The sequence below is a fragment of the Physeter macrocephalus genome, chromosome 4 (genome assembly GCF_002837175.3).
Source record: "Physeter macrocephalus isolate SW-GA chromosome 4, ASM283717v5, whole genome shotgun sequence".
In the NCBI taxonomy this organism is placed as follows: domain Eukaryota; kingdom Metazoa; phylum Chordata; class Mammalia; order Artiodactyla; family Physeteridae; genus Physeter; species Physeter macrocephalus.
This window is the reverse complement of record NC_041217.1, coordinates 19643684-19665809: the sequence shown is the minus strand read 5'-3', so window position 1 is coordinate 19665809 and position 22126 is coordinate 19643684. Positions and strand designations below refer to the sequence as shown.

At 43.5% G+C, this 22126-nt stretch overlaps 1 protein-coding gene across 1 annotated transcript in view; it reads right to left on the bottom strand.

Annotated features, from left to right (window-relative positions):
- MTARC2 (mitochondrial amidoxime reducing component 2) overlaps positions 1-22126 on the bottom strand; it is a 38430-nt gene that overhangs the window by 357 nt on the left and 15947 nt on the right. Inside the window, exons 2-6 of the mRNA XM_024130553.1 lie at positions 20812-20985; positions 14653-14815; positions 13527-13667; positions 800-861; positions 655-726 (exon numbers count right to left, since the gene is read on the bottom strand). Of these exons, the coding sequence (XP_023986321.1) occupies positions 655-726; positions 800-861; positions 13527-13667; positions 14653-14815; positions 20812-20985 (612 nt within the window). The remainder of the gene's footprint in view (positions 1-654; positions 727-799; positions 862-13526; positions 13668-14652; positions 14816-20811; positions 20986-22126) is intronic.

Here is a 22126-nt window from a genome sequence, read left to right as displayed (position 1 = left end):
GGCCACAGCAGAGAGAGGCCCGCATACCACAAAAAAAAAAAAAAAAAAACAAAAAACAAAAAAAAAAAAAATAAATAAAAAAAAATAAAATGTGGACGGAGAAGTCTTGGCACTTAGTCAAACTGCAAATACTGCTGGTTTTTCTAGAAGTATCCTGAGAGTCTAAACAGTTTTTCTATGGTTTCATCTTGAGCCCAAAAGAAGAAACTTGTACGTGTTACTTAAAATAAATGCTTTGTTTGCATGTGTACTTCCAGCTTCACAACTCATGGAAATAAATGCCCATACAATCTCAAAATGGACCTGCCCTGAACTCCAGGCTTCCTCAACAATGTTCATATTCTTGATATTGATCCTATCAAATAAATGTGAGTTGCAATAAAAATAAAATGACTCGAGGTCTTAATTTGGAAATACACATGTAAAGGTTATTAAAAATTGATGTGAGAGAGACGAAAATTTCAAAATGTAGGATTATACAATTAAAAATTTGTTCAAAGCACTCAAAGATCCATCTAGAAAAAAAAGAGAAAGCCACAAGTACTCACAAAACAAGCAGAGAGCAGAAAGGTGCCCAGACAGAGCACCTACAGCCACAAGCGGTTCAAAGGATGGGGATAATATAAAAATACACTGGACACGTGGATGTTCTACCTTTTCAGGGTTTCCAGCGGCTCCTTCCTGTTGATCACTCCGGTATCTGGGTCCACCGTGGTCATAATGCACCTGTCACACAGTAACAAAGGGTTAGGGGACAGTTAAGAACCGAGGAGCATGCCACGGCCCAGAGAGTCCTTACCTGGAACAAGCCAAAACCTTTTTTATTTCTACGTCGCCAATGAAGAGGTCACCCCAGGTGTCCTAGGAGAAAAGGAAAAGGTATTTTTTGAATTAAGCCTTCATCAGTCTTTATAGCAGTTTATTCTTTGGCTGGTCCTATGAAGCTAGCAGAAGAAAGCAGTGCAAGAGGATGCCACGAAGTATTCCCCCAAAAGGATTCAAATGGAGGCAGTGTGTTGGTGAGTCCAGGACCCAGGAGGCAAAGAGAGATTAAAAAGTTTTCTCAGGGTTGCAGCAGTTAGGTTTGAAAACCTTGCTGATTCTGAAGCAGAACTTTTGACCACCCAGCTTCTAACTATACCCATCTATATATCTATCTACACACACACATACAAACATATATATACACATATATGGAGGTTATACAGATTACATTATAGATACACACACATATACACATATATATATGAGGAGGGTATGTTACAGGTCTCTCTTGCTAACAGGAAAGCCAGCTATCTGCAAAGCTTGAATTTCACAGGACAATCCTTTGTCCAGGCCACCGGAGGAGAGGCGGGAGGCATCGGGGCTTCACTGGGGCTTCACTCCAGGCTCCATAAACCAACAGTACTTATAGCTAGATGCAAAAAAAAAAAAAATGACCCTTGAAAAATTGTTTCCTGATCTCAACCCAAGTGAGGTTTTCGGAGACCATGGGTCTAACGGATTCGGTGAGAAATCAGCCTCCAAGTGAGGCCATGAGGCATCTATTCCTCTCACCCGCTGGGCTCACTCCCCCAGGGACAGGAGAGGAGAGCAGTCTGTCCCTGCAGGAAGCAGGGCAGGGCAGAGCAGGGCCTGGGGCCTCTCATGTAACATTTCCCCCTCTCCACCGATGACCAGGCTGCAATCATGCTAGGGTCCTCTTTCAGGGATACACTAACCCCCCAGGGCCTAAAGGGGTGATTCAGCGAAGGCACAAAAGGAAGTCCAGTACCTAACTGGGTCCTCCCAACTCAGAAATCTCCTGCGGGATATGACTGAAGTAAGGAGGTCTCTGTGAATGCCCTGGGTTCCCAGCCATCATTTATGAAACCGTCTCTGTGCGGAAATAAACTCCGCGTTCCAAACAACCCGCTGAGGGGTGAACTGTGTAACCCTCGTAAAAGGCAAACCCACATCACTTAAAATGAAATCTCTATAGCCCATCCAGGACTTTTTACAAGCAATATTCAAACGCACGCAAAACTGCAAGACAGCCATAGTGCCTAGCTAACCTCCCGGAGGAATGTGGAATATGACCGGTAATAACAGCTCCTGCCTCGGGAAGCGATGGGCCTTGGGGTACCCTGGCCTGGAAGCGGCTAAAAAGGCTGGACGCACTTCGCCACACGAAGGCGCTGAGGCCCCAGGAACGTGAGCCCATCAGGCAGCCCGGGCCGAACCACGCCCCCCCTCAGCTTTCCAAGTAGCCCCCCACCCCCAACAAACGTTCGATTTCTTTTTACGAGTGCTGAGCTATCTCGTATTTCAAAACAACGTTATCTGTGGAAAGTCGGCCTCGTGACTGTGATATAAAGCAGGAAGTCTGAAAAGTTCAGTTACGTTTCCTAGTTTAACAAGACATTTAATCTGCTCTTAACGCTATGACACAACTGAAGTACCCAGTTTAGAATAACGAATTACCCGTTTTCATATGAATTGTATGAAGCCCCCCAAATGCCAGTTCTAATTACCTCCTAAAAATATTAATCAGTTTATATGATAACATCACGCATCCTGATCTGATTGTCAGCATTTTGGTATAAAGCCTTATTTGCAGTAAAAAAAAAAAAAAAATGCACTAAGCAAATTAATTTAAATGAAATTATTAATTATGTTATTAGAGAAAATAATAATGCATTTTAAATTATTGAAAAAATAAATTTAAATTAAAGAATATAGGAAATTAAATTTTCCATTACATTCTACTAGACACCCGAGGTGTCTTCCCTAAGCACAGAAACAGCTCCAAGGGCTTAGAGCTCCCCCTGCTGGTAAGCAGCCTCTCTGCAGCCTGGCAAAATCCAGGCCATTTAGAGCGAGCACAGAAAAAACCATGGAGTTTTTGAGATGGAAGAAGAAAGGAAAGGAAGAAAGAAAGCAGAGAGAAAAGGGAAAGTACTATACATAAAGGGCTCAGCTCTGTGGAAGAATCCTGAGAATTTACTATTAATTTGCAGGCATTTTGTAAACACTAAATTAAGACTACATGGTTTCCTATCACAAGAAGCATCCAGAGAAAGACATAAAAGAAGGGTTTGGAGCCGTTGCTGAGGAACACACAGAACAGCACAGGGGAGGATGTCTGTTTATTGGAGACCTTCACTGGAGTGCATATGGGCATGTGCCCAGCAAAACACTAAAGGTACGCCAGGAGATGAATCTCTCTCTCTCCATATGGCTATATATACAGAGCTATATACATATATTTAGAGAGAGGGAATAGCTATATAGAGAGAATATTTATCCATCATTCTCTATATATGTTATGGCTCTCTCTATATATGTTCTATGATTATATACATATATACTTGTGGCTATACATACACATGTATACATGGATATATACATATATTTGTAGAGAGGAAATAGATATCTATATATTCCATCTTTTTCTATGGATATATATATATATATATATATATACACACACAGAGAGAGAGAGAGAGAGAGAGAGAGAGAGAGGAGAGTGCCAGGTGAGAATGTAGGCCCAGGTAAGCTCTTGAATAACCAACTAACCATAGACAGACAAGACATTTGAAAGTAAGAAGGAAAGACAGAGGGCAAAGGCCTGAGTGGGTCTGCTGTTCCATGGTCTACAAAGGAATTCTCCTGAAGAGCACAGACCAGATCAGCGGTTCTGATCAGACCAACAGCTACAGAGGCTTTGGGCACCTATACCTCAGGCCCTGCTCGCCTACTACCACCTGAGCCGTTCCCAAATCTCAGATACATGATCGGTGCTTTCCTTCCGCTGCTCCTGATTCTTTAATGGCTACTCATCAGTTCATTATACTGTGTCATACATAAAATTGTTAGAAGAAGTTTCAAGCTATGTTGGGATAATTCGAAGGAATGAATAAGTAAATAAACAAAATTTTTGTCTAGAAATCTTTAAGTAATTTTCTGGCTTGCTATCAATGACTAGACAAGATTACCATAGGCTCAGAAGGGCATCTACTAGAGGCTGGCTATATGCATGCAGACTTACTGTTTGGGCATTAGAAAGGAGGGTGTGAATCTACATTTATTAACGCTGAATAACGTTCAAGCTGTTGCTGAGTGAAAAAGCACACCTAGATATATATATACTACATGTAGGGCGAGTCCATCTATGCAAACCAAATCTGTATAAATACCTGTGTGTATATATATATAGCAATATATTTGGAAGGCTCCTCAAGTTTAAACAGTATTATTTGCTTTTTATAATAAATTTTTCTTTTATCTTTCATTTTACTTTTTATACGAAGCATTATAATCCCAACAACACATTAAAAAAATCATTTTAGTCTAGAAAGTTTCTCAGATTCTTTCTGACAACAAATACTCGGTATCTTATCCAACACCAGTTCTGCAATTCTTTGACGCCAGCTGCTGCCCAACAATTTAACTCGATTCTGATACTAACTGCTCTGAGTTAGGACAGACCCCATGGGTTCAGGGCTCAGTCCCACAAGACTGCCCCACTTCAGACGCCAGCTGCAAGTCCCAAGTCTCCCGTACTTCTGACCAACCAGCTATAAATCAAGGGTTCCCATGACCCCCTCTGAGGTTCCATATTTTGCTAGAAGAGCTCACAGAATTCAGGAAAGCGTTTTACTATTACCAGTTTATTATAAAGAATACAATTCAGGAACAGTCAAATGGAAGAGATGCACAGGGCAAGGTACGGGGGAAGAGGACAGGCAGAGCTTCTGTGCCGTCCCCAAATGCACCACCCTCCCAGCACCCTGATGTGTCACCAATCAGTGAGCTCTCCAAACCCCATCGTTTGGGTGTTTTATGGTGGCTTCATTACTTAGGCATGATTGATTAAACCATTAAACTCAACCTCCAGCCCCTCTCCCCTCCCTGGAAGTCTGGGGTGGGGCTGAAAGTTCCACACTGTAATCATGTCTTGGTCTTTCTGGTGACCAAACTCCCTCCTGGAGCTATCGACCTGCCTCACCCACCCTGACACTCACCTCATTACCATAAACTTAGGTGTGATTGAAAGGGGCTTGTTATTAACAAAAAACGTTCCTGTCACCCTTGTCAGTCAGGAAATTCCAAGGGCTTTAGGAGCTGTGCCAGGAACAGGGGACAAAGACCAAATAGATATTTCCCATTACACTGCACAGTTAAGCTATCTCAAACCAAAATCTATTTCTCTGTTTTTAGGTACACAAGCAAAATGATATTCTTTAATGTTCTGTTCGAATCTCCCTGTAAAGAAACGCCATGGCATTCTTCCTACAACGAGATCCCTATATACACACATACCTTGCACTGTGTGCTCCTTTCTCTGGACTCCAGAGAAAGCTCCAGAGAAACATAACACGGTTATGTTCCCAGTACCACAACCCTTCTCCTACTGAGCCCTACATCCTGCTTCGTCCTGAGACCCTTGCAGGCGACACAGTGAGGTCACTTTGGTAATCTTAGCATCCATCTCAGAGATTAGCACCCAGGAAGCCCTCAATAAATGTTTGTTGCCAACAGGAATGTTCCAGAATCTTGGTTATGATATGAACTTGCAGGAAATGTTTCCTTAGGTGAAGTAAAACTCTACCTCATGGTCAAACTTCCTTCACAGACTGACTAACACTGGATGCCATACACTGAGAATTACCAACTTACATGAGACGTGACTTTTCACTTACCAGATAAGTAAAGATTATAGGCATCAAAGCTGGCAGCAGTACAAGAAGGAGGGCATACTTCCACTGAGCTTGTGGGAATATAGATTGGTGCAGGGTTTCTGCAAAGCAATTTGGCAATGTATATGGAGCGCCTTTAAAGTGCTGATTCAGCATTTCTGAAGAGTAAATTTAGAAATGTAGACAAAGACTGTTTTACAGAGCTGTTCATTACTCATGTAAGGGGAAATGGAAAATAGCCTAAAAGCCCGATTATACAGGAATGGCTAAATAAGTTATTGCATAGTTCTGCGATGAACTAATATGGAACTATGAAAACTATGCTGATGAGGAATTTGTAAAGATAGAGGTGCGTTTGCCATATACCATTAAGTGAAAATGGTGGAATTCAAAATTATCTATACAATATCATACAAACAATATTGGAAACACAGTAAAATGTTATTGCCGGCTACTTTTTGACAGTAGGATGGTGAGGGATTTTTATTCCTTTAAATTTTTCTGTATTTTTCTAACTGTATACAGAGGATGTGGTACTTTAAAAAATTACTTTTATAATCAGAAAAAAATTAACTTATCTTAATTTTAATTTATTTTAAATTAAATTTTAAATTATCTTAAATTATCTAAATAATTATTTAAGATAATTAAATTTTAAATTATCTTTAAAAGATTCTTGAATTAAATCATTAAGAAGCTTTCTACTTCTCTGCAGCCCTGGTTCCAGATGCCCTCAAGGCTTTCTCCTGACCCCGTGTTTGAGCAACCCTGTGCAAAGAAGTAAATCACTTCCTCCCCACGGTGGCTTGTGTATGTTCCTACGGGAGATACATTTCTGTTAACCTAAATGCACAATAAATGTGCCAGGAGAAATTTGCTCTTTGGAGGCACTTGGACTTAGAAAATCCAGGACTTAGAAAATCCAGAAGGGAAGGACTTCCCAAAGCTGGATAAAGCCAGCAAAGCTAGCTTCTGTTCCCTGGAGGGGTCACCTACTTTTCGGAACACCAGTAACAGCCTACAGAAAAGGAAAGAAGAGACCTTGAGATGTGGCTCTCTCTCTCTCTCTGATGTGAATTCACGGAGGGATACTTTGCAGGGCTGATGTGGCTGCTCGTGTCCCATCCACACACCAGGCTCCTCTCAGGGAGGTTAGAGTCCTGAGGATTCATTCCAGTGCTTCATGGACAGTAAGAGATCCTAGTCTCCCCTTGGGGTTCAGCTTCTGACTGAGATGCTGGGGGTCCCACACCCACCAATAGCAGAGTCTGGGAGAGGCAGCCACCAAGCCCCGATTCCCAAAGGCAGCAGCCTGGGCTGCTCTTCAGCATCTGGGTCCAGGTGTGTGAATCACAGCCTTCTGGAGGACATGGAGGGAAAGGGTTGGGTGTATGGGGGGGGGTGTCCACCCGATGACTCCTACCCACCTGTACAATACCTTCTCTGCTTCAACATCTGTGTTCGATGGGCTCATCTCTAGGGTTGTTTTGTAAAGCATATGGCCACTCCTTACTCGTGATGTTCAAATGTGTATGTCTGTGCGATCATACCTGCTCAAAGGGAATACCCATGTACTATTGTCATCGAAGGCTTTTATTTCCTCCTTGATCTAAAAGATAACGTACTTAGAGGTGGGTAAGACATGATGAACAAAATTCAATGGTCAAATCCCTGCCCCTTGTTGAATTCAGTTCAACAAGATCTTACATACTCAAGGGCTTGTGCATTCAGGACCAAGGATAAACGAGAAAAATCACAGTGAGGCAAGTCTTGAGAAATAGACCTCATGCGATTGTTAGGAAGATTAAAACGTGTTTTTTAACTTACTTTTTTTTTTTTTTTTTTTGCTGTACGCAGGCCTCTCACTGTTGTGGCCTCTCCTGTTGCGGAGCACAGGCTCCGGACGCGCAGGCTCAGCGGCCACGGCTCACGGGCCCAGCCACTCTGCAGCATGTGGGATCTTCCCAGACAGGGGCACGAACCGGTGTCCCCTGCATCGGCAGGCGGACTCTCAACCACTGTGCCACCAGGGAAGCCCAACTTACTTTTTTTTAAAAGTTGGAATATAGTATGTGCAACATTAGTGTTTGTTTGAAAAAAAAGCCAACTAACATATATCCAGAAAAGCTCTAATTAGAAAAGATCCATGTACCCCAATATTCACAGTAGCCAAGACATGGAAACAACCTAAGTGTCCATTGATAGATGAATGGATAAAGAAGATGAGGAACGTATATGCAATGGAATATTACTCAGCCATGAAAACAAATGAAATAATGCCATCTGCAACAACATGAATGGACCTAGAGATTATCATACTTAAGTGAAGTAAGTCAGACAGAGAAAGACAAATATCATACGATATCACTTAAATGTGGAATCTAAAATATGATACAAATGGACTTATTTACAAAACAGAAATAAACTCACAGACATAGAAAACAAACTTATGATTACCAAAGGGGAAAGGAAGGGCAGGACAAATTAGGAATTTGGGATTAACAGATACACACCACTACGTATAAAATAGATAAGCAACCAGGTCCTACTGTAGAGCACAGGGGACTATATTCAATATCTTATAATAAACTATAATGGAAAAGAACATGAAAAAGAATATATATATACATATATATGTGTATAACTGAATCACTTTGCTGTACACCAGAAACTAACACAACATTGTAAATCAATTATACTTCAATTTAAAAAGTCAACAAAAGAGGTCATGTCAGAGAGGGGGTCTGAGAGACCTTTGTGGTAAAGTGCCTTTTTGACCACACACACACACACACACACACACACACACTCACACACTCGCACAGGGGACTATATTCAATATCTTATAATAAACTATAATGGAAAAGAACATGAAAAAGAATATATATATACATATATATGTGTATAACTGAATCACTTTGCTGTACACCAGAAACTAACACAACATTGTAAATCAATTATACTTCAATTTAAAAAGTCAACAAAAGAGGTCATGTCAGAGAGGGGGTCTGAGAGACCTTTGTGGTAAAATGCCTTTTTGACCACACACACACACACACACACACACACACACACTCACACACTCACACACACACTCACTCACAGACTCACACACACACTCACACACACACACACCCCCCCACACACACTCACTCACTCACACACACTCACTCACTCTCACACACACACACACTCACACACACACACTCACACACACACACACACTCACGTTAACAGAGAGAAGAAAAAGGCAACAGAATTGTACAGCTCTAGGGCTGCAAAGAACCTTTAAAATCCTTTAGTAAAACTTGCCCACTTTAAGATCAGAAAATGATACTCAATGAGGTTAAGGTCGGGCTTCCCTGGTGGCGAAAAAAAAAAAAAAAAAAAATCAGGTTAAGGTCAAGCTCACAGAGACAGAAGGACCATGTGGCCCACCTGGTCTCCAGCCACGTGCAGCTCCTGCTCATTATCACCTTGCTCCCAAGGAAATCCCCAGGCCAGAGGGTCTCTGCGCTGGCTCAAGCCAGAGTCCCAGGGGGCTTTAAAAAGCTCCTGTGCCCAGACTGCACCTGGGACCTGGGGTGGGGATTGTTCCAGTGTGGGAAACACAGCCCAAGCTCATCTCTACACATTCCCTCCCACTCTAAGGCCACTTGTCTTCCTGCCGCGGGCTTTCAGGGGTGTTTCATTTACTGCGTGGATGCAGTGATGGAGAGGGCTCTGTGAGGCTGTACAGAAAGAAGCCCAAAGAAGCGTCCTCCAATTTGTCCTTGATATGAGAGGGGCCGAAGTTCTCTAGGGTTTGGCTTCACATGCTTCTGTTCTCTCTTTCTCAGCCCCTAAAAGTCTCTGTGGCAAATATTTCGAGTTACTGAGATGGAAACAAAAAAAGCAAATGTAGAAGGAGATCTCCTGAAGTAAAGGCACTAACTCCGTTGGCAAATTCTTCAGGAATGTGACTATTACTTCTCCCTCCACCCAGGACTCCTGTCTCCCATGTGCTTATCATGTTAGCTTTTCTAAATCAGGACGAATTTACCTGAGGTCCTTGCTTGAGGCTCCTGTCAAAGTGGGGATGTCAGAAAAGCTCCCCAGATGAAAACGGGACCCCTTATTTGAAAGGCATATGCCATAAAGGGATGAGGGGAGCCCCTGCAGTCCACCACATGTGTACAACACCGAGAGTAAACCCTAAGGTCAACTATGGACTTTGGGTGATTATGATGTCAGTATAGGTCCATCCTTGGTTAAAAAAAAAAAAAAAAAAGTGTATCTCTCTAGCGAGTGATGTTGAGAATGGGGGCGGCTACATGTGTGAGGGCAGGGTGTATATGGGAAAAGGTCAACTAGAGATAAGAAGCATTGGTCAATATCATTACTTTCAAACTTGATTGCTCTATGTTCCCAGAATTCAAACACACTACACTGGATCAAAGGAAGCCGCTTTTTAAAATCTGCTTAATATTCTGAGTTACACGGTAAAAGTACAAAGTGCTTTGGGTCACAAAGAGTAAATGTTGCACAATGCATCCTCCTATCTCTCTATGATTCTGCGATAGATAATGGCCTGAATTTTTGTACCATGCTCAGGTTTGCTGTATTTTTTATTATTAGTTGGTCTATGAAATATTTATCTGCATTGTCATTTTACATTAATATTTAACAGAGTCCCACTAATTGGAAGGGTTATAGTTGTGTGATGGTGCCAGGTAGACAGGTTAACTCATCAGGCCCTTAACTCTTTGTCTTCTTAAGTTAAGGGGGAATAAATCAGCAACATTAGCATCATTTTATAGTAAAGATTTTTTTTTTTTTTTTTTTTTTGCGGTACGCGGGCCTCTCACTGTTGTGGCCTCTCCCGTTGCGGAGCACAGGCTCCGGACGCGCAGGCTCAGCCGCCATGGCTCACGGGCCCAGCCGCTCCGCGGCATGTGGGATCTTCCCGGACCGGGGCACGAACCCGCGTCCCCTGCATCGGCAGGCGGACTCTCAACCACTGCGCCACCAGGGAAGCCCTAGTAAAGATTTTTTAATGTGCATTTCCAGAGGACTCTTCTATTCAAATAAGAGTATTCTACCTCATGTACTATTTCTGCAAGCCCATCCATCACAATGCGGGAAGGTCACTTAACATTAAAAAAAAAAAAAGACTCCACCCACTCAAATTGCCTAAGAGAATACGGTTAGGTTTACATCAGCCTTAGGTTCAGTTTAACAAGTTAGAGGTGAGCAAAAATTCTTAGTTGACAAGTTACAGAAAAGCAAAAATTCTTTAGCCTGGAATGGGATTATCTTTTCTTCTTATTCCTCTGGTTCAAGATCTTAAACTAAAATTATTATCTTCAGTGGAGACAAATCGAGAAAAATTGTATTCCCTAAAAGAAAGTTTCTCAGAAAAGAGTGGGCCAGTTACAGGAGTCTTGTGCAAGAATTTTTGCTTCTTGGACTAATTTCTAATCAGTCTTTAGTAACTTGCATTATTAACACTGAGTCTAATTTCATTCGGTGTTTAACAAGTGTCTAATGACTCCATACTTCTGTACCCTCTGTTCATCAGCATGGGAAAGGAGAACAGGGGAGAAATAGGCGGGTTTACTGGGAATTTCGCTAATGAGGCTTGAGCCTCAAGCCCCAGACCCTTTTGAGACCCTGCACTTAATTTTGGTTTTGATATTTTCTTTTCGTAAAGAGCACCCGCAAATTTTATCCACTTCAGGTCACACCAAATCTAGATTATTCCTGGGGAGAAATCAAGTCTCTTCCCGCAAGGAGCTGATGGTCTGAGAATGTCCTTTTTCTCCCCCCACCTCCGTAACCCTTGCCCCCTCACCTCTCCTAAGTCAATGCTTCCTCAGGCACTGTTTGCACAAGATTCACCTGGGATGGTGCTGCCGACACAGTCACAGGCATATCACGATTCTGATGCAGGTTTCAGGTAAGTCCTGCTAATCTCCCTCTGGGGATGAAGCATGGCACTGATATTCCTGCCTCAGTTTCCCTAACTTTCCATGCACTTTCTAGAGAGTGGTCAGAGTCATATCGTGCAAATCATGATACCATGCAATTCGGCAATATTTCTTGGATGAATGCAAACAATAATTAGTTCCTTATTCGAAATCATTACCACAGTATAAACTCCAAACCCCTCGGCATGCTGGCCTTCAGGCAGCCCCAGGTCCACCCTCCTTCTACCGCTTCTCCTTTACCCCCAGTGTCCCTATGATTCTGAAATGCTCCCAGGCACCCTTAATGTAATGGCCTGTCGTGCTTTTAGGCCTCTTTCACCCACCATGACCCTCACTCCCCCTCGCCAGCACGCACAACTACGCAGCATGGCTTCTGGGTAGCTTGATTTGACCCCTCTCTGACCCCACACCCGCCTTCTCCAGGCATCTCTACTTCTAAGCATCCTTGGCACCTGCTGAGCATGTGTATTAAAGTACTCCTCACGCTGGGCTGTCATTGCCTCCTGGCCATTCTTCTCCTGTTGGGAAATTCTGAAGGGCAGGATCTGTATCTTTTTATCTCTGTATCCAGGGCTCTTATTATGGACCACAGTGCCTGGCCCATGATAGATGATCAATTAAAAAACGTTTTTTTAAAATGTAGAGAGGAATTAAAGAAATTAGATAACAAACAACAGGATAATATCAACAAGTAGACAACTTCTGTATACATTGCTATTTTTTTCATTATCAAGTAATATGAAGTACCTCCATGTGCACGGATTTATACTAGCCTCCATGCAAAGGTTTCCCCTAAAAGGCAACCTTTACCAGCAAATAGGGGCACATTTCACTCACACAAAAAAAGTGTGGTCACCCAAGGGAGCAAAGAATTGATAAGGTATTCAAGAGCCTCTCCCCTAAGAGTTAACTACTTGGAATCTCTAGACTGGAACCATGACCTCTGCTCCTAAGAAGCTGGAGTTGCAAGTCTTGGGTTCTAATCCAAAACCACCACTTCCACACCTAACAAGTTGTGTAACACCTGCAAGCTTCTGTTTCCTTATTAAAAAGGAGAAAATAGTACAGACTTCACAGACTGTAGGCTTTGATCCTAAGGGTCGAATTAAGTAATTTGCACGAAGCCATTCATTGGTTCTGTGCCTGACACCCAGTAAACACCCAGCAAATGGTATTTGTTGTTGTTATTTCCAGTGCTTCCAAAGTTGAGCTGACTCCCAATGTTTAATATGATTCCTGGTCCTTCTTATTACAGAGCAACACCCGGTTATATGTATTTTTTTGTACAGATCGCAGGCTACAACTGGGTTCTGATGTGGCTGTCCTCTTATGGCTACAAGGGGCTGAGTCTTTGGAGGGTGGAAATTTCTAGTTTCAACTACATAGGGGAGTATATGGGTCCTCTGGGAGAGAACTCAGGCCAAGCATGGAATGTCCCCAGGTCCTGGTTTACAGGCAGATCTCCTATATCCTCCTGGGGCTCCACTTTGGGGTCTGGGGCTTCCAGAAGTCTCAAATCTTTGAGCACCCCTGGATGCTACAGGAAAGGGAGAGATGGCTGTTCTCTTCATCTTTTTTTTTTTTTCCCCAATTAGTTATCTCTGAGCTATGATTAGACATTCTAGCCTTGTCCCAGACTTGCTACAATTTGGAGTTGCCATTCCTTGCTCTGGGGCCTGAGCACTGAAGAGAGCGAACAGCAGCCCCCTGAGGTCAGCGAGGTGATGGCAGCAGTAATAAGTGAACAACTCCACACAAGGCAAAGGTGATCCTTGGAGCAGGAGAGCCTCTCCAGCTGCCAACCTCGGAGGGTCTGACTTGGCACTGCCTAAGGAGCACATCTGGGCATCAAGCATAAAAGCAGCAAGCCGCTTACCTCCTCAAAAGCATTGCTGCCTGTCACCACGATATTTGGCCTGAAATTGTCCATTTTCACTTTTTTCTCCAGCCTGGTATTCAGATCTTCCAGGGAGGCTTCTGAGAGGATCATGATGGGGCTGCAGTCCGGGTAGGCCACCTGTGCCAAGGACACAGCATGATCATGCCTCACTGCCTGAGGGATGGCTCAGACCAACCGCACAACTAAGGAAAATCCAGAAGCAAAACCACCTGAGTGCAGAAGGGGAGAGTGGGGTTCAGGAAGGATAGGTGACACTGAGGGCTTGGAAACGGCCAAGTCAGGGCTCCTGCCCACCCTGGATGCAGGTGGGGCTCCCCATCCACACGCTGAAGGCAGCAGCCAGGCTCAGGTCCAGTGTCACCCTCCAGCCACATCTCTTGTTGTTCCCTCAGGAGCCCAGCAGTGAGCCCCTTGCCCCATCATCAACACCACCGGACAGGGCAAGGGTCTCCTGCCGATCAGCCATACTCTAGCCATGATTTCCTTCAGCAGCACCATTCACTCACATGCATTTATTAAGCACCAACTGTATATTAGGCACTGTTCTAGGTGGGGAAATAGCAGTGAACACAGCAGATAAAAACCCCTGCATTCAAGGAAATTTTCATCCAGGGATCATGAGGAGAGACTCCCCGAGGTGCATTTTGAACCTTATCTCACAGCAGAATGAAAGGCTTTGATTTGGGGGCTGTAGCTGACACAGGAGGAGGTGACTTCTCAGCCCCGGAAACAACCACACCCCACTGGCTGTGAAGGGAGGACTTGGGGAAAGTCTGCTTCTGTACTTTTAGGAAACCTGAATTTAGTCCCAGTCAAACTTCATTTTTGCCTCCCAGCCCATCCTCTCCTGAGTCCCCACCTCCCCGGGAGTCACCCCGGCTTCTCCCTCCACGGTTCCTCCCATATTCCATCCTCCACGCATCCTGGAGAGCCCACCAGGCTCTCATCCACTTCCCTCTCCATCCCTGATACCTGCCCAGGAAGCACCCTCGGTACCACTCCCCCGGACCATCGCTACACTTTCCTAACTGAGGCCCCAAGAGAGGCTCTTTGTGGGCCCAGAAGGAAGCCAGAAGTGAAGGGCAGCTCTCTGCAAGCTCACCTGGTAATTCTGGCCAACAGAAGGGAAAAGTTTGCTTGATGGTCTTCCCTTCATGTTCTTTTCAAACTGAACCAGCCTGAAAGCTTCTGTTTTCAAGAAGTTGGCGAACCACTGAGCAGCCTCATCACCACAGTCCCTGCCCTGGATGTCAAGACCAAACACCCTGGAAGGGTCACAGAGAGCAGTGGGGTTACTTTCTTCATGAGCACACTGAGTGATGGGGTCAAGAGGGAACCGCTGTGCTGCAGTCCTGACTCTCCCAGAAGACCAGTAAGTGGTCTGTGGGCCAAAGCTGGGCAGCAACAGACGGGGAGGGAGCAGGGAAGAGCTTGTCAAACCCTAATAGGCTTGTAACTCCCACAGATCTCGTTGAAACGCAGATTCTGGTCCAGGAGGTTGGGCTGGGGCCTGCGGTTCTGCATTCCTAACAAGCTTCAGGATGCCTAGGCTGCTGGTCCAGGGACCACACTTTGAGTAGCAAGGATTTAGGATACTTTCAGAAGGGGAGAAGAATGGTGGTGTAGTAAAGGCACCCTGAGCTTGGAGTCTGGCAAGACCCGGTTAAAGTTGGAACTCTGCCATCTCTAGTCTGTGACTTCTGGCAAATCATTAAACTCCTCTGACCTTCTGTCTCCAGTTGTAAATTGGAGATAATGATATACCACCTGCCTCAACACGGTGGACACAGATTCCACCAGATAACAAAGTGGTCTTCAAGGATTATTTGCTTGAGTGCCCTCCAAAGATAAAAGCTATGTACTCCTCACAGAGTTGCAAGTTGGCAAGTAAACTTCTTCCTTTTTTTTAAGTTGAAATATAGTTGATTGATAATATTGTGTTAGTTTCAGATGTACAGCAAGTGATTCCGTTTTATATACACTTTTTCAGATTATTTTCCATTATAGTTTATACAAATTTTTTTTAAGATTTATTTATTATTTATTTATTTAATTTCTTTCTTTATTTTTGGCTGCGTCGGGTCTTAGTTGCGTTGTGGTATGTGGGCTCCTCTCTAGTTGGGGCGCGCGGGTTTTCTCTTCTCTAGCGGTGGCACGCAGGCTCCAGCACACGTGAGCTCAGTAGTTGCGGCACGTGGGCTTAGTTGCCCTGTGGCACGTGGGATCTTAGCTCCCTGACCAGGGATCGAACCCGAGTCCCCTGCATTGTAAGGTGGATTCTTTACCACTGGACCACCAGGGAAGTCCCTATGCAAGATATTGAATATCGTTCCCTGTGCTGTACAGTAAATCCTTGTTGCTTATCGATTTTATGTACCGTAGTTTGTATCTGTTAATCCCACGCTCCTAATTTTTCCCTCTCCCCCTCACTTTCCCCTTTGGTAACAATGTTTGTTTTCTATGCCTGTGAATCTGTTTCTGTTCTGTATATAGGTTCCTTTGTATTATTTTTTAGATTTCACACATACGTGTTAGCATATAATATTTGTCTTTCTCTGTCTTACTTCACTTAGTATGATATTCTCTAGGTCTGTCCATGTTTTTTATAAGTTTAATTTGTTATGAAAGATTAAATTTCCATTGAATTATAAATATTAACATTTAAAATAAAATTATATCATAATTTATATATTATGTCTTAATATTTAAATACATATAAATTATATTAAATAACATAAAATTATGCTTTTAAAAGCATGCAATGGAATCCAAATGCCAGGCTAGTTCGATATCTATTTTTAAAAACAATCTATTTTTAAAAATAAATGATTAAGGCCTTCTTTTACGGTCCACATTTTAAAAATTATTTTTAACTTTTTTCCCAGTTTTATCGAGACATAATTGACATACGTAAGTTTAGGGTGTAAAGCATAACGACTTGACTTACATATATTGTGAAACGATTACAAGTTTAGTTAGCAGTCATCATCTCATATTTTTTTAAGTTTTTTTTCCTTATAATGAGAACTCTTAAGGATCCACTGTGTTAATAGATGGAATGGAAGAAGTTGAGTTATAATAATTTCACTCATCCTTCGAACCCTTCTGTGATCTTTGGCACTTAATAATCATTCATCAAAAAGTGTTTCTTAATAATTTATCAGCAAATTTGATTAGAGGCTCCTTAATTTTAGCATAAGACGAAGACTTTGAACCACTGTCTTGTAGAATGATTTTACTCCATCACTGGAGACATTCTCCTTTATCAACACCAGTATATTTTATTGTTTGGGCCCCATAGGTTTTCCCCTCCCAGAGCAGTGCTCCCTACTGAGACATGGGGTGGGCAAGCCTTTCATCTGTACAAAGGGGAGGTGGAGAGGAGAACCTGCCCCCTGCAGCTAAGATCACTGTCGGGGGGAGAACCTATGGGATTTGAGGATCTGGAAATTGATTCCCTTACCCGCCCTCAGGTACCGCAGGAAGTGTTTGCACCTCTCTGTGTGAGTGCTTCTCCCAGCTTGAAGGCTCCTGGGGTGACGTATGTGAGGGAGTCCAAGGTGGATTATGAGAGGCTCAGGAATCAACCCTGTGCTCCCCGAGGCCCACAGTCTTGGTCTGACTGCTACACACGCCTCATTCTCTGACAACCTAGCCCACCTACTGTCAAATCTCCGTGATGTTCTTCTGATGTTTCTCGGCCTTTGCCTTCTCTCTAAACCCCCTTCTTGGAGCTGCTGTTTGGCCTCGGTCGCCCTGCCGTCTCATGGTCCTCTCTCTCAGAGCCTTCAGCCTTTCCCCTAAAACTCTCCTCAACCAACCAGTCTACTGTTTCACACAGATCTGATCTCACCATTCACCAGCTCCTTAAGTACCTGTTCCTGGGCTGAGCACTTCCTTCAACCCCTTCACCACAGCCCTCGTGTATAAGTGCACACACTTCTACCCTCAGCTTCCATCCACTCAGATAAGCTTAGTGTGGGCCCTTTGAAAAGTCGAAAGCACCCAGTGGGGCAAGGGAAAGCTGATTATCCAGTGCCCCTTCCCACTCCTGAAACTTATCCCTCCCCTCATCCTTCCTCCCTTCCACCCCTGCAGCAGACTCTATCTATACCTCTGCCATTCCACCTTCTTCAATTCTCTCAGAATTGGGGAACTCCCTGGCAGTCCAGTGGTTAGGACTCAGCACTTTCACTGCCGTGGGCCCAGGTTCGATCCCTGGTCAGGGAACTAAGGTGTCATAAGCCATGCGATGTGGCCAAAAAAGAAAAAAAAGTTCTCTCAGAATTTTCTGCAAAGTCTACTTTCTTTCACATTCTGATACAAAATGTTCCATCATCAACACCCCGTAGAAAAACACTGAATCTCCATGTGTGAGTACAATAGAACTAACATTAGTTAGTAATCTACTAATTCATAAAGCAAAATAACTTACTAAAAAGACTTAAGAAGACCTAAAATCTTGAATGGATTTTTATAAAGAAAATCCAGGCAGTTTTACTGGAAATTTACACCAATGATCAAAGAATAAATACTACCAAAGTTAAACAGAAAAATAATTTTTAATTGTCATCTTAAATAGGAACAAAAAGTTAAGATGTCTAGGACTAAATCTAACAAAAGTTGTACAATTCTATTATAGAGAAAATTATTAAACTTTTCTTTAAATTTTTTAATTTAATTTAATTTTTTTATACAGCAGGTTCTTATTAGTTATCTATTTCATACATATTAGTGTATATATGTCAATCCCAATCTCCCAATTCATCCCACCACCACCTCACCATGCCCCGCTTTCCCCCTTGGTGTCCATACGTTTGTTCTCTACATCTGTGTCTCCATTTCTGTCTTGCAAACCAGTTCATTGGTACCATTTTTCTAGATTCCACATATATGCGTTAATATTCAATATTTGTTTTCCTCTTTCTGACTTGCTTCACTCTGTATGACACTCTCTAGGTCCATCCACATCTCTACAAATGACCCAATTTCATTCCTTTTTATGGCTGAGTAATATTCCATTGTATATATGTACCACATCTTCTTTATCCATTCGTCTGTAGATGGGCATTTAGGTTGCTTCCAAGACCTGGCTATTGTAAATAGTGCTGCAATGAAGATTGGGGTGCATGTGTCTTTTTGAATTTTGGCTTTCTCTGGGTATATGCCCAGTAGTGGGATTGCTGGGTCATATGGTAATTCTATTTTTAGTTTTTTAAGGAACCTCCATACTGGTCTCCATAGTGGCTGTATCAATTTACATTCCCACCAACAGTGCAAGAGGAATTTGCACTTTTCTCCACACCCTCTCCAGCATTTGTTGTCTGCAGATTTTCAGATGATGCCCATTCTAACTGGTGTGAGGTGATACCTCATTGTAGTTTTGATCTGCATTTCTCTAATAATTAGTGATGTTGAGCAGCTTTTTATGTGCCTCTTGGCCATCTGTATGTTTTCTTTGGAGAAATGTCGATTTAGGTCTTCTGCCCATTTTTTGATTGGGTATAAAACTTTTTAAAGAAGTAAAATAAGATATACATAAGTGGGTAGGGACTTCCCTTGTGGCGCAGTGGTTAAGAATCCACCTGCCAATGCAGGGGACACGGGTTCATTCCCTGGTCCAGGAAGATTCCCACGTGCCGTGGAGCAACTAAGCCCATGTGCCACAAATACTGAGCCTGTGCTCTAGAGCCCGCAAACCCCAACTACTGAACCTGTGTGCTACAACTACTGAAGCCTGCACACCCAGAGGCCATGCTCCGCAACAAGAGAAGCCACCACAATGAGAAGCCCGCACACCGCAACAAAGAGTAGCCCCCGCTCGCCGCAACTAGAGAAAACCCGCGCACAGCAACGAAGACCCAATATAGCCAAATAAATAACTAAATAAATGGGGAAAAAAAGATATAAGTAAGTGGGGAAAGCTAACACATTCATGGATAGGGAGGCTCTATGCATTAAAGATGATATATATATATTTTTATAAATTTATTTATTTTGGGGTGTGTTGGGTCTTCATTTCTGTGCGAGGGCTTTCTCTAGTTGCAGCGAGTAGGGGCCACTCTTCATCGCGGTGTACGGGCCTCTTACAGCCTCTCTTCTTGAGGAGCACAGGTTCCAGATGTGCAGGCTCACTAGTTGTGGCTCACGGGCCTAGTTGCTCTGCTGCATGTGGGATCTTCCCAGACCAGGGCTCAAACCCGTGTCCCCTGCATTGGCAGGCAGATTCTCAACCACTGTGCCACCAGGGAAGTTCAATAAAGGTGATATAAACTGTGTAAGCACTAACATTTATTTACATGCCGGAGATGAACCAGGCACAGTTGAAATAAAGAAATAAATAAATAAATAAATAAATAAATAAATAAATAAATAAATAAATAAATATGAATTCATTTCAATTTTCTCTAATTGAGCCTCAAGTTCAATTCAATACAGTTCCAATCAGGTGGAACACAATCTCCAATCAGGAGATACAGGTGGTAACATCTCCACTGATGCCCTTGCCTGCCTGGCAATTCTGAATAGAAGTCCATCTTACTTGAATAAAAGGAGACAAACCCTAAAGATTGGCCCTTTGTATCCTCTCTATATTTGTAGTAATCATTACTTCTTACATTTTTGATGCTTTGACATCTTGGGACTTGGTGATGCTGAAGGAACTACCCCTCCCAGGGCTAGTCAATTCCTAGAGATAGTAAAACACTAGGCTTTCATAGGCGAACCAGCCAATCCAGAGCCCTCACCCTTCGTCCATTGTGTTTTTATACTCTGGCCACTGTCCCCTGCTCTAATCACCCAGGACCAGGTACCAGACAACTAGGGACAGCCCCTCTGCCCCAGAGCCAATTTTCCCAGAGCCTGTAGAAACCAGAATAAAGACTCGTGCTCACATTTTCCCCTGCCCTCTCTGTCTCCTGACCGACCTGGTATTTCCCCATGTGGCCCTGCATGGTATGAGCCTCCTGTTTCTAGGGGTCTGTGAATATAAAAAAACTTCTTTCTTCATGACAGTCATTTCTGTATCTGCATGCCTTGCCGTATCTGATGAAAGCAAATCTAAATATCCTTAATGCAATATTCTGCTTCACCCCCTCATACCTGACCATTCGCTTGATCCCAACATCGACTAGACTTCTCTTAAGTATTTCCTTTACCAGTCTCATCATCTAGCATGCAAAGTGTAGCAAGGCAGAGTACAGGGTGGAGCCTAAAGGGAAATCAGTTGTCACAGATCCCCGGAGGCCCCCAAGCAGAGCACCTGCAGTCATGGATCTTGTTTGAAGAATGTGGCTTGCTCGGCAAAACCAGCTGGTCCATGCCTGGTGCCCTGAGGATAAGGCAATCACCCTCATAGGTAGTGGAGACCAGCACAAGGCGAGGCTCCTGCCGGGCAGTCACCATGTGTCCATCTTCCTTAATAACCAGCCAAAACCTGCCAAGAAACAAACAAGGGCACACTCAGGAAATCTTCTACCACCATCTCCACAGCTTCCTCTAGCTTTCTATTTCATCAAAACCCTCCCTCTGCCTCAACTCAGGACCCAACAATTTTTTCCAGACAGTATCCAGGTCTAGCCAAATTTTGGGGGTCCAAAATTCTTTGGCTGTTTGGTACCAACAGCCCTGGAAAAGAACATCTGGCCAATGTATGAAAATCCCCAGTCCTGAAAATCCTTCTGGTGAGGCTAGTGTAGGGAGCTTCTCAACTGCTGGGGCAACTACTTTGCTTACTTTGGGTCTTTGCTTTGGTCAGAGACTTCCCTGAGCCTGTCTCTGGTTGAAGCAGAATGTCTTCCAGGTCTTTTTGCTGTGGAACAAGATGGGGTTGACCAACAAATGGCCCAAGCGGACTGAAACTCTAGACAAAAGTCTTGAATGTTTGTGACTCCAGCGGATGCAATCCAGCCTCTGCTGGGTTTAAATTGCTGGGGCATGTGGACCCTGATCAGGAAACCCCTAAACAGCCTTTCTTCTTCACACACATTAAAACTTATATAATGTTACAAGCCAATGTTACCTCCATTTTAAAAAAAGAAAATATATCTATACAATGGAATATCATTCAACCATAAAAAAGAAGGAAATCCTGCATTTTGTGACAACACAGATGAAACTTGAGGGTGTTACAATAAGAGAAATAAGTCAGACAGAGAAAGACGAATACTGTATGATCTCACTTGCAAGTGAAATATAATAAGGGGGGAACTGCTAGAAACAGAGAGTAGGTTGGTGGTTGCCAGGAGTTGGGGGTGGAGGAAATGGGTGAAGGTGGTCAAAGAGGAAAAAGAGGTTCTAAGAGGAAAAAGTTCTGGAGACATAATGTACATTATGGCAACTATAGTTAATAATACTGTACGGCAGGGGTCCCCAACCCCCCGGGCCGTGGACTGGTACCAGTCTGTGGCCTGTTGGGAACCAGGCCGCACAGCAGGAGGTGAGTGGCAGGCGAATGAGTGAAGCTTCACCTGCTGCTCCCCATGGCTCCCCACCACTCCCCAACCCTCCCCATCACTCCTCATCCCTCTTCACCACTCCCCGTCGCACCCCACCACTCCCCGTCCCTCCCCGTCGCT